This window comes from Salvelinus sp. IW2-2015, linkage group LG12, assembly GCF_002910315.2.
Source record: "Salvelinus sp. IW2-2015 linkage group LG12, ASM291031v2, whole genome shotgun sequence".
NCBI classification, from domain to species: Eukaryota; Metazoa; Chordata; class Actinopteri; order Salmoniformes; family Salmonidae; genus Salvelinus; species Salvelinus sp. IW2-2015.
Window position 1 is genome coordinate 1,770,272 of NC_036852.1, and position 13,130 is coordinate 1,783,401.

Consider the following 13,130-nt stretch of genomic DNA (forward strand, 5'->3'; position numbering starts at 1 on the left):
AGAGAGAGAGAGAGAGAGAGAGAGAGAGAGAGAGAGAGAGAGAGATGTTGTTTGGGTAGACCAGGGTATTGTGAGAGAGATACAAGAAGATATACTGTTGTGTTGAAATATTGAAGAGAGATACTATATTTTTAAGAGAGTACAGAAGGGTCTTTTCCCACCCAAACTGTTGCTACCATAACCTCTGAACTACTTAATACTCTGCTATCTACAATTGAAATGATCATTCTTCCAATAAATTACATTTACCCCAAAAATTGAAATGCCATCGAAGTATTTTAGAACTTTGGACAAATATTGCAGCTATCGTATATTGGAGAAGTTGTGAGGTTTTTGAACCTCACAATTAGTGTAAAGGATGTGAGAATTACTGCAATAACCACCCACATAGCTATCGGGTGTAATGTCTTGCTGGGTACAAGATGTAACGTTCTCCATTAGCTAACCATGACAAATATTATTATGAACCGGAAAATCACAGAGTTGAGAAGAATATTTTCTGCTGATGTTTTTWTTTWATTTAAATGTATTTCAATCCGGATGCATTATGTTTAAGAATTTTCAAATGAGCTGCATTGGCAAATSAATACCTTTTTGTTTTTAACTCCCATMCTTACCTAAACTTCAACTTTTTTACATTTTGGCAATTAGTTCACGTCTGTATTGAACCTCTAAGCCCAAAATATACGTTGAGTAAACACTCTAGTTGTATATTCAAACGCGTTTTACTCTGCAGAAATATAATTGTTTTACAAAACAAGAAAAGAATACAGATGCTATGTGAATAATTATCAATAGCAACAATTATTCCCATTATGCAGCAGTTATTTTTCAGAAACCACTGTCAATGAAACGTCATGTCATGAAACACACCCCACTGTTCCATTATATTAGCTGATTGCTGTTTATTGATCAATATGATCCAGGTTGAAGTATTTCCAAGCCCTTTCTCTCCGTCGAGTTTCATATAGTCATTACATAAATGAGCGTGACATGCGTGCCAGCCCCGGCAAGACTCCCCTCGGCTAAAACCTTGTAAATGAACACAATTAGCAAATCGTCATCCTGCTAATTAGCTGCTGGTGTCTGGCGAGACGTCTGGGAGAGAGAATCAGAGAGGAGTCTGGGGGATTCCCCCCGCTCTATTACCAAACAAACACCATGCTACGCTGACACGCCGAACGTACTGGAGATGTGTGTTTGTGAATATGTGTGTGTGTGTGTGTGTGTGTGTGTGTGTGTGTGTGTGTGTGTGTGTGTGTGTGTGTGTGTGTGTGTGTGTGTGTGTGTGTGTGTGTGTGTGTTCACGCCAGTTCCACTTAAAAAAAACAAAAGGAACGTCCGTGGTACGATAATTGTAAGGCATACAGTGCTTAAAGGGTCTCCAACAGTGGATTCATAAGACATGCTACTGAAACTGAAGAAAGGACAGAGGATGGTCATAAATGATCCTCATAATCCGCTGTGTGTTAAATCAAATCAAACAGAGTCCGATCTGAGAGGAGGCTCCTACGACGATGTGGGTCTGGCCTTTGATAGCACCATGCTTTGATAGTGAGATGACTGTGTGTGTGTGCGTGTGCATGTATGTGTGAGTGTGCGTATGTGCGTGTGTGCGTGCGCGTGTTAGTATTTGCAGATAGTCTTTGGGGATTATATAAAATAGTGGCTCTTGAGCCTCAGAGGCAACAAAGGGAGCTAGGTGACTGAAGTGTGTGTGAGATGGAGCGAACGAGCCAGAGGCGGGGGGGGGTAGAAAAAGGGATGAGGACAAAGATGGGAGGGGGTAATGAGAGAGGGTGGACAGGGAAAAGGTGCGAGAGAGAAAGGGAAAGAGAAAGGTAGGAGAAAATGGAGATGGAAAGGCAGAGAGAGAGAGAGAGAGGTGACGGGGTGGAGGTGCAGTCAGGCACTGTGCGGTGTATGGCGGAGGCCTCATACACAGGGTGTTGTAATTTATAGCCAGCTGTGGCTCTGGTGTGTGTGTGTGTGTGTATTGATGAAAGCAGCAGAACACTGCCGGCGGGGGGAGATTGCTTTGCTGCACTAGGCGAGGCGCGTTCTGAAACCATCTCCGGCCGCCTGAGATGAGAGAGGGATTATGGAGTGACCTGCCATGTCTGTGTCATATTGTTCTGTGCAGGGTGCATTATTTTGTCCTAACCTGGTAGCGGCCAGCCCGGTCCCAAGGCAGAGAGGCGGTGTCCTTCGTGTGATCTGTCAGTACTCGTGTCATATTTACCATCCGTGTTCCTAGAAACAAAAGAAATGCGAGAGGCCGAAAAGAATCAGACGACTTAAATGTCAAGAATGTTCGTTAGTTAGTCATTTTCAAGAATGTAATATTTTACGTTTATTTAAAGATGCACTTTGCAGAAATCGCTCTGCCATTTCCTGGCTGCAAAAATTATAATAGTTTGCCTAATTTCAGTTTATGTGACAAACAAGCAAGTATAGTATAGAGAATCATTGTACCATCTAAACCGCTGTGTAATATATTTTCCATAACCAAAATATTGTATTTTTAGCTGTTTGAAGCTGGTGAACAAAACCGAAAGTAAAAGACGCAAAAACGAATCTTAAGAACAGAAAGCATGAAAATAGCGCACATAGAACAGATCTACCGCTTCTTAGACTTGCTTTCAATGAGAATGACAGATCTATAAAATACATTTCTATGTGAATTTGGTCGGGTCGCCCAAAATGTTACATATTGCCGCTTTAAGCCAATCACTAAATGAAACWGATGGACGTCAAAAATAAAATATACAATTATTATTCACAGTAATTATTATTCAATATACAGTAGCACGTAATGTAAAATTTCATTAAACTAGAACACATTTTGCTCAGTAGTACATTAGTCATCATGGATGTTAATTATTGATCATGATGTGTGAATCATGTCATAAATGACCCACTGTATAACCTCATAAATGACCCACTGTATAACCTCCGAGCTCAGATTCATATACATATTCATGAGTTGTATTCTCGATTTTATATTGAAGAAATGGCAGCGGTGAATCTCCATGATTAAGCAGAATACAGTGCGTACTATCATAAGCATGACAGTGTTTGATCACTCCCAATAAACTGTCATCACATCACAGCCATTAAAATCAATCCGTTGACAGCATAATGAAGACCAATTGACAGAGAGCCTAAGTGAAGAGATGCTGAATTTTGAGTGGCTGTACCAACCTAACTGTCCTGTCTGTCTCTATGTTCTTGCCGTTGCAGGCCTAAAGATGCAGTGGACCCCAGAGCACGCGCAGTGGGCGGAGCAGCACTTTGACATCACCTCCACCACGCGCTCGCCGGCCCACAAGGCCGAGGCTTACCGGGGYCACCTGCAGCGYGGCGGCAGCACMTACCAGTACGCCTGGGCCAACGACGACATCTCTGCGCTCACCGCCTCCAACCTGCTCAAGAAGTACGCTGAGAAGTACTCTGGCATCCTGGAGATGCCCAGTGARAGGGCCCTGCTGAACTCCTACGCCGAGGCCGGGATGAACGGCAGGAAGGGGGAGGGYGAGGCCTGGCAGGAGGGGGTMTACTGCGTCCCCGAGGGGATGTCCATGAGGAAAGGAGGGGTGGCGGCGGAGGTGGCTGGTATGTGCAGCTCKCCRTCCCCGGGCCTGGCCTCCAGCGGCCTGACAGAGCCTGGTTACTCCAGCAGCAGCTGTGGTAGTCACAYCGYCACGGCYCTCCACTCYTCTGCAGGCTCCTCTCAGGAATACGGCCCCAGCTACAGTGGCTCCTAYCTGGGCTACAGCTCCCAGGTCACCACCTCCCCACTGCACAGCTCCGGTCTCTTGCAGCCCCCTCCTCCGCCCCCACACCCCTCCCTGGTCCCGACCTACAATGGGGGATCCTCCAACCTCTCGGGCTACAATTACCCCCATGCCGGGTACCCCTCCCAGAGCGCTGTGGGGCCAGGCTACAGCCCCGGGGGAGCCCCCCCTCCATCCTCCTACCTACCGTCAGGGATCGCCGCTCCCACCCCCCTGCCCCCCTCCTCCACGCTCCCCGGGTACCCCTACCAGTCGCACAACCTCGGCCCCATCGCGCCCACGCCTCTGAATGGCAGCTCGTCCAACTCTCTGAAGAGAAAAGCCTTCTATATGACAGGGCAAGGAGAGATGGACTCCACTTATGGAAATTTTGTCTATGGCCAGGCGCGCAGCTCCGCAGAGAGCCCCATGTACAGGGTACCGGACAGCAGCATCTCAAATGCGGGCGGAGGGAACAGTTTTGACAGGAACGCTGACAAGTCATCTTTGCCGTTTCATCCCCACAAGCAGCCCATGGCCTCTGAGCAGTCTGCAGGCGGAGCGCTCACCCCTCCGTCCTATGCCTCCACCCTGGGTGGCTCGCGCTCAGCCGACTCCCTGGGCAGCTTCACCTCTCCCTCCCTGAGCGACCAAGGGGACGAGCACCGCCTGCACCTCTCCCACCTCTCCCTGACGGGGGCGACCTCATCCTCCCGGCCCGCTGAGGAGCAGCTGAAGAGCAGCGACCCCCACCTCCTGGACATGGTGACCTCTGAGATCCTGCAGCAGGGACCCCCGGTGGACTGGAGTGACATTGCAGGCCTGGAGCTGGCCAAGGCCACTCTGAAGGAGGAGGTTCTCTGGCCCATGCTACGTCCGGACATGTTCAGCGGCCTAGGTTCGGCCCCGAGGTGCATTCTACTGTTTGGCCCCAGAGGGACGGGCCGGACGTTGCTGGGCCGCTGCATGGCCAGCCAGCTGGGGGCGCCCTTCCTGCAGCTCAGATGCTCCACCTTGGCCACCAAGTGGTTGGCAGAGGGTGACAAGATCCTGCAGGCCTCCTTCCTGGTGGCGCGCTGCCGCCAGCCCTCAGTGCTGTTCATCAGCGACGTGGACATGCTGCTGTCGGCCCAGCTCAACAACGAGAGCCCCGTTCACCGGCTCAAGGCCGAGCTCCTGGCCCAGCTTGATGCGCTGCTCCTTGGGCCGGCTGATGACTCCAACAACCACGTCCTGGTGGTCTGCTCCACCAGCAAGCCTCAGGACATGGACGAGGGGCTGCGACGGTACTTTGGCCGGCGGGTCCTGGTGCCGCTGCCAGATGGTTCGTCCCGCCACCGCATGCTGAGCCAGCTGCTGTCCCAGTCCCAGCGCAAGTACTGCCTCAGTGAGGAGGAGCTGGTGCTGCTGGTCCAGCGCACTGAGGGCTTCTCCGGCATGGACGTGGCAAGGCTTTGCCAGGAGGCCCTGGTGGGCATGCTGCACACCTCCTCCCAAGGCCTGGACCTCTCGGTGAGCATCATGCCCACAGGCCAGATACGACCCCTCATCTACCAGGACTTTGACAGTGTTTTTTGCAAATTCCAGCCCAGTATATCGCAGAAAGAGATCGACACGTACACCGAGTGGAACAAAATGTTTGGGTGCGGTCAGTGAACCTCGGGGGGGAAAGTCCTCAAGAAAGAGGAGTTGGGAATTCTTTGACCTGGCTGTGGTGCTAACCAGAGAGGAAGGCACACAAGAGGGGCGACGTAACCCCCCCACACGTGAGACCTGACACCAGAGGTGGAGAAACATCAAGAGACTTGGTTGGAGTGATACCTGATGGTTTTGCAGGTAACGAGCAGAGATTTCATTAGGATGCTTGACACTGCTAAAGCCAGGCATTGTTTACACATTTTGAAGAGGTCAACTTGAGACAGAGGAGGACCCTGTGTGTATATATACCTTTGTTGTTGTCCCCTAAAATGTAGTTGGCTAACCAAGTGCCTGTAGTGGTGCTTTCTAAATTGTAATTTCATTTTTTTAATGTATAATGATTTCATTTGCCTCACAATCTACATGAATGGCATGTGCTGATATTAAGAGCTTTAAACTTCAACAGCGAGATTAAAATTAGAGTGGCGGTTGCCAATGGAGATGGTCAATCTTTTTCTCCTGCCATTTCACCAAGTATCAACAGTATTCCTCAGGGGGTGACAGTAATCTGGACCCCCGATCCATACACTTCATCTCTTTTGATCCTCTGTCTGCAAAAAAACTCAGGAAAGTGTTTGTGAAACTCAACGACATCACCACACATAAGCACTACGATCCTCTGAGAGTATTAAGACCAAGATTTTAGTAATTTATATAATATCTAGAGAAACAGTTTTAGGTTTACCTCAAACCTTCTAGGCGAGACGGTCGAGGAGATGAAAATGAATGTAACCAGATTTAGTTCTGGAATGACGGGACAAATAAGTCAATATGGAGGTGATTAAGTGAAGAATTTGGTGATGAGTTCAGTGTCCATTTTAAGGTTTTTCGAAAATGCGATGCCCTAGTGTGTTTTTCTGATCCTGCCTTGTGTATTGATTGAATCAAGAGCGTTGTTCACCTGGTGTTTTAATGGGGCACTGATGACCACGTATAGTGGGTTATATTGTTGTCAACAACCCACAACTCTTTAGATGGAACGGTGGACTTCGGGTTGCTATTGCGTTATCACAGGAAGCCATAGAACTACTATACTTGACGATGAAGCAGAAACCAAATGAAAGAGAGCGAACGGTGCCGTGACACAGTTGTGTGATTCCGTATTTCCCAGAATAAATGCAACATCAGGATCACACATACTTTCTGTTCCACTTCAGTTGGTTTCAACTCACCTAGGAGGCAGCAGAGCAGTCGGGGACAGCCTCAGATCCAAAATGGCTAGTTGCTAATGACTGCTCTATGTCAGCCAGTTGAGTCAGTTTGAATGAGAAAAGGCTGCCATCTTTATTCATCAACGAGGTCAGAGGTTCAGCACCAGGGGCTCAATTCCAAACCGGTTTTTAGTTCCTTACCAGAGGTCCTCATTGGCTTATCAGATCTGACATGCTTGGATTGTTCACAGCAGTATGACTGTAGAGCCACCTAGACCTCTGGAATGCTCTGGAGATTTCCGGTCATATTGCTAACACCTATCCAGTTGTGTCATATCTGCAAGGAGACTCAACAAGGGCTTGTGGGTAAGAGCTAGAAATTGTTTAAGATATTTGGCCAATCGCATCCTCATTGTTTAGTATGTGCACACATTACCCCAAGAACATGGTCAGGGTGAATATACTACTAATTTGACACTCGTCATGGCTCTTAAAGGCCCAGTACAGTCAAAAACTAGATTTTTCTGTGTTTTCTATATATTTCCACACTATGAGGTTGGAATAATACTGGGAAATTGGGAAAATTATGATAATGTAATTTTAGTGTAAGAGCTGTTTGAAAAGACTGCCTGAAATTTCTGCCTGTTTTGGTGGGATGAATTTTTGGCCATTCATGGTGATATCACCATGCGGTAAATTAGTTATTAGACCAATAAGAAAGAGAGTTCCAAACCTCTCTGCCAATAACAGCACATGTTCTGTTTTCCCCTCCACACTCAGACCACTCCCAGATGTCCTATCAAAATTCTTGCTTGAGAAATTGCCCTTTGCTGAGAGCTACAGTGGGGCAAAAAAGTATTTAGTCAGCCACCAATTGTGCAAGTTCTCCCACTGAGAGAGGCCTGTAATTTTCATCATAGGTACACTTCAACTATGACAGACAAAATGAGAAAAAAAAATCAGAAAATCACATTGTAGGATTTCTAATGAATTTATTTGCAAATTATGGTGGAAAATAAGTATTTGGTCACCTACAAACAAGCAAGATTTCTGGCTCTCACAGACCTGTAACTTCTTCTTTAAGAGGCTCCTCTGTCCTCCACTCGTTACCTGTATTATTGGCACCTGTTTGAACTTGTTATCAGTATAAAAGACACCTGTCCACAACCTCAAAGAGAGAGATACAGAACAGTGATTCATAGCTCATTGCATTTGAATGTATTTTGTTGCTCTTCTTTTGTTCTCTGTAGTGACTGTTGCTAAGCACTACAATGGTGATGTTGAAGTACCGTAGGTGTATTGTTATTGTCCAACAGCTGCACTATAGCATTCCTTTGTGTGTATTGGTTGTAAGTCGCTCTGGATAAGAGCGTCTGCTAAATGACTTAAATGTAAATGTATTTTTGTCTCGTCTTTAATAATCATGGGTTGCAATCCCCTGAGCACTGAGATTGCCAGTACCATGTATGCTTGCGTTACGTTTTAGTTTGTTTTGTCAACTTGTGGACTAGTGTAACGATTTGTACCTCTTCTTTGATCTGGTAATTTCCAATTCTAAGTTGCATAACCTTTTTCCATTTTAGCACTCGATGGAGTTGATGTAACTTGCTGTGACTGCACACTCGCTATGTTCTACCACGATGTCTCGGAATATTTAAAGATTAACACTGTCTCCAAGTTCTCTCTCTTGGGTAAGATAAAGGGTAGATCACGGAAGTACACATGAACCACGTGTCCCTGCTTAAGCCAGTACATGTCCAGGCCCGTCTGAAGTTTGCTAGAGAGCATTTGGATGATCCGAAGAAGATTGGGAGAATGTCATATGGTCAGATGAAACCAAAATATAACTTTTTGGTAAAAACTCAACTCGTCGTGTTTGGAGGACAAAGAATGCTGAGTTGCATCCAAAGAACACCATACCTACTGTTGAAAGCATGGGGTGGAAACATCATGGCTTTGGGCTGTGTTTTCTGCAAAGGAGCAGGACGACTGATCCGTGTAAAAGGACAGAATGAATGGGGCCATGTATCGTGAGATTTTGAGTGACAAAAGCCTCCTTCCATCAGCAAGGGGCATTGAAGATGAAAGTGGCTGGTCTTTCAGCCATGACAATGATTCCAACACACCGGCCTCGGTGGCAACGGAAGGTAAGAAAGCTTTCAGGACTGAGATGGGGTCGCTGGAGGCCTAGCCAGTCCTCCAGATCTCACCATGAAACTGTTGGACGGTTTAAGAGGTCCGTGTTGCCCAGCAACAGACCAAACATACTGCTCTAGAGGAATCTGCATGGGGGGAATGGGCAATAATACAGAATGTGTGAAAACTTGTGAATGACTTACAGAAAACGTTTGACCTCTGTCATTGCCTAAAAAAGGGTATATAACAAAGTATTCGAAGATAACACTTTTTATTGACATATATGACTAACCATAATAGTTTGAATAATTCATAAAACCTACTTTACATTCGCCAATGCTTCTACTCTTTCTGTCTTGTGCTTAATGTCCTTGTTCTAATTTGTCTACATAGTTGAAGTGTAACCTTAGATGAAAATTACAGCTCTCATCTTTTTGAAGTGGCAAGAAAAGAACTTGCACAATATGGGTGTGCTGACTAAATACTTTTTGCCCAGACCGTATAATTCTGTATTATGTTTTTTTTACCTTATTTTAATTTGAAAAGCAAGTGACAGTAAGGGTACTTCTACTGTACTCGATCAGAAATGCAGCATTTGATATTCAGATAAAAAACAGCTGCAATTGGACCTTTTAAGAAACGTTTCATGCTCAACCTACTGTGGTCGTTCCAAGAACCGAACGTGATCATAGCTCAATTGCATTTGAATGGAATGTCAGTGTATTCTTTGTTCTTCATCTGTACGTGACTGTTGCTAAGCACTACATATGGTGATGTTGAAGTACGCATGTAGGTGTATTGATATTGTCAACAGCTGAACAATGCAATTCCTCTTGCTTGTGTTTTATTGGTCTCGTCTTAATAATCAATGGGTTGCAATCCCCTGAGCAAGAGATTTCATCAGTACACAATGTATGCTGTCGTTTACGTTTTTGTTTGTTTTGTCAACTTGTGCAACAGTGTAACGTTTAATCTCCTTCCTTTGTTGGTAATATTTCCCAAATTCTACAGTTTGGCATACCTTTCCATTTTGAGCTACTACCAGATGGAGATTTAATGTAATTGCCTGTGACTGCACACTCGCAGTCTATCCACGATGTCGTTTCGGATATTTAAGATGACACACATTCTCCAATTTCCTCTCTCTTGGTAATAAGAAGGGTAGAATCCACGGAAGTATACTATCATCACGCCACGTGTCCCCTGGGATCATTAAGGCCAGATACATGGTTCAGGCACCGGAGTCTGAGATAGTTTGCTAGAGAGCATTTGGATGATCCAGAAGAAGATTGGGAGAATGTCGATATGGTCAGTATGAAAACCAAAGGATATCACTTTTTGGTAAAAGCTCAACTCGTCGTGGTTTGGGAGGACAAGAATGCTGAGTTGCATCCACAGAAACGTCCAAAGACACCGGTACGTGAAGGCATGAGGGGTGGAAACATCACTTTGCTTTGGGGCTGTTTTTCTGCAAAGGGGACCAGGACGACTGATCCGTTAAAGGACAGAATGAATGGGGCCATGTAATGCTGGTGAGATTTTGAGTTGAAAAGCTCCTTCCTCCATCTAGCAAAGGGCATTGACGATGAATACGTGGCTGGGTCTTTCAGTCATGACAAGTGCATCCCAAAACACAATATCCGCCCGGGCATCGAAGGTAAGTTAAGCATTTCAAAGTCCTGGAGTGGTCTAGCCCAGTTCTCCAGAGTCTCAACCCCATGAAAATCTTTGGGGAGTTGAAGTCCGTGTTGCTCCTAGCAACAGCCCCAAAACCATAAACCGCTCTAGAGGGAGATTGAAATGGATGGATGGGCCAAAGAATACCAGCAACCAGTGGTGTGAAAACCTTGTGATAGACTACAGAAAACGTTTGATCCTCTGTCCTTTGGACAAAAAGGGTACTATAAATCAGAAGGTATGAGATAAACCTTATTTGTTATTGAGCCAACCCATACTTATTTTCCACCCATAAATTTGCAAATAAAATTCATTAGAAATCCTACAATGTGATGTTCTGGAATTTTAATTTCTGAATTTTGATCTGTCATAGTTGAAAAGTGTACCTATGATGAAAATTACAAGGCCTTCTCATCTTTTTGAGTGGGAAGAACTTGCACAACACAACCCTTGGTGGCTGACTATATAACTTTGTATGCCCCACCGTATATTTGTTTTGTTTTTTACCATTTTAATTGAAAGCAATCACAGTAAGGTACTTCAATGTGTACATTCGGCAGAAACTGAATTTGATAATTCAGGTAAAAAAAACAGCTGCAAATTGGATCCTTTAAGAAACGTTCAGTCAACCTACCTGTGGTCAGTTCCAAAAAGAACCCACAGAACAGTGATTCATAGCTCATTGCATTTGACATGTATTTTTGTTTGCTCTTCTTTTTGTTCTCTGTACGTGACTGTTGCTAAGCACACAACATGGTGATGTTGAAGTACCGTAGGTGTGATTGTTATTGTACAAGAGGCTGCACTATAGCATTTCCTTTGGTGTGTATTTGTGTAAGTCCTCTGGATAAGAGCGTCTGTAAATGACTTAAATGTAAAATGTATTTTTGTCTCGTCTTTAATAATCATGGGTTTGCAATCCCTGAGCCACTGAGATTGCCAGTACAATGTTGCTTGCGTTTACGTTTTTGTTTGTTTTGTCACTTGTGACTAGTGTAACGTTTTCTCTTCATTTGATTGGTAATATTTCACAATTCTAGTTTGCGCATAACCTTTGTCCAATTTTAGCACTCGATGGAGATTTAGATGTAACTTGCTGTGACTGCACAACTACTCGCTAGTCTACCACGATGTCTCGGATATTTAAGATTGAACACTTCTCCAATGTCTCTCTCTTGGGGTAGATAAAAGGGTAGATCACGGAAGTAACATGACACGTGTCCCCTGCTTAAGCCAGTACATGCTCCAGGCCCGTCTGATAGTGTTGGCTAGATGAGGCATTTGATGACCACGAAGAAGATTGGGAGAATGTCATACTGGTCCCAGATGAAACAAAATATAATTTTTGGTAAAACTCTAACTCGTCGTGTTTGGAGGACCAACGAATGCTGAGTTGCATCCAAAGAACACCATCACCTACTGTGAAGCATGGGGTGGAAACTATCATGGCTTTGGGGCTTGTTTTTCTGCAAAGGGACCACGACGACTGAACCGGTGTTAAAGGACAGAATGAAAGTGGGGCCATGTATCGTGAGATTTTGAGTGAAAAACCTCCTGTCCCATCAGCAAGGGCATTGAAAGAATAAACGTGGCTGGGTCTTTCAGCATGACAATGATCCCAAACAACAATTTGCCGCCCGGGCAACGAAAGGTAAGAAGCATTTCAAGGTCCTGGAGTGGCCTAAGCCAGTCCTCCAGATCTCGCAACGCACCATAGAAAACTCTTGGAGGGAGTTGAAAGTCCCGTGTTGCCAGCAACAGCCCCCAAAAACATCACTGGCTCTAGGAGGAGATCTGCATGGAGGATATGGGCAAAAATCCCAGCACAGTGTGTGAAAACCTTGTGAAGACTTACCGAGAAACGTTTTGACCTCTGTCATTGGCCAAAAAAGGGTATATAACAAAGTATTGAGATAACTTTTGTTATTGACCAATACTTATTTTCCAGCCATATATTTGCAAATAAATTCATTAAAAATCCTGACATATTGATGTTCTGGATTTATTTCTAATTTTGTCTGTCAATAGTTGAAGTGTACCTATGATGAAATATTCAGGCCTCTCACTTTTTGAGTGGGAGAACTTGCAGCAATGGTGCTGCTAAATATTTTTGTCCCGCAACCTATATTTGTTTTTGTTTTTTTCCACATTTAATTGAAAGCAATCACAGTACAGGTACTTCAATGTTTACCCAGAAATGATTTGATATTCAGGATCAAACAGCTGCATTGGACCTTTAAAGAAACGTTCGAGTCACCTACTGTGGTCAGTTCCAAAAGGACCCAGAACAGTGATTCATATGGCTCATTGCATTTTGGATGTATTATTTTGCTCTTCTTTTTGTTCTCTGTACGTGACTGTTGCTAAGCACTACAATGGGTGATGTGTTGAAGTACCAGTAGGTGTATTGTTATGTCTTAACAGACAGGCACTATAGCATCCCTTTTGTGTGTTTTTTGTCTTCGTCTTTAGTAATCAATGGGTTTGCAATCCCCTGAGCACTGAGATTGCAGCTACCATGTTGCCTGCTGTTTACGTTTTTTGTTGTTTTGTCAACTTGTACTAGTGTACGTTTATCTCTTCTTTGATTGGTAATATTTCCAATTCAGTTTGCATATCTTTTCCATTTTTAGGCACTCGATGGAATTTAGATGTAACTTGCTGTGAACTGCAACACTCGCTCAGTCACACG

The 13,130-nt window shown here is 44.8% G+C and overlaps 2 protein-coding genes across 5 annotated transcripts in view; one reads left to right on the forward strand and one right to left on the reverse strand.

Moving 5' to 3' along the window:
* Positions 1–7,793, forward strand: part of LOC111970866 (fidgetin-like) — a 40,868-nt gene extending 33,075 nt beyond the window's left edge. For all 4 annotated transcript variants that reach the window (XM_023997594.2, XM_023997595.2, XM_023997596.2 and 1 more), the window contains one exon: positions 3,244–7,793. In XM_023997594.2, coding sequence (XP_023853362.1) covers positions 3,244–5,432 — 2,189 coding nt within the window. In that variant the 3' untranslated portion in view covers positions 5,433–7,793. The remainder of the gene's footprint in view (positions 1–3,243) is intronic.
* Positions 7,794–7,880: 87 nt separating this feature from the next.
* Positions 7,881–13,130, reverse strand: part of LOC111970872 (T-box brain protein 1-like) — a 303,702-nt gene continuing 298,452 nt past the window's right edge. Inside the window, exon 7 of the transcript XR_011480665.1 lies at positions 7,881–8,032. The gene's annotated coding sequence lies outside the window, so the exon portion shown is untranslated. The remainder of the gene's footprint in view (positions 8,033–13,130) is intronic.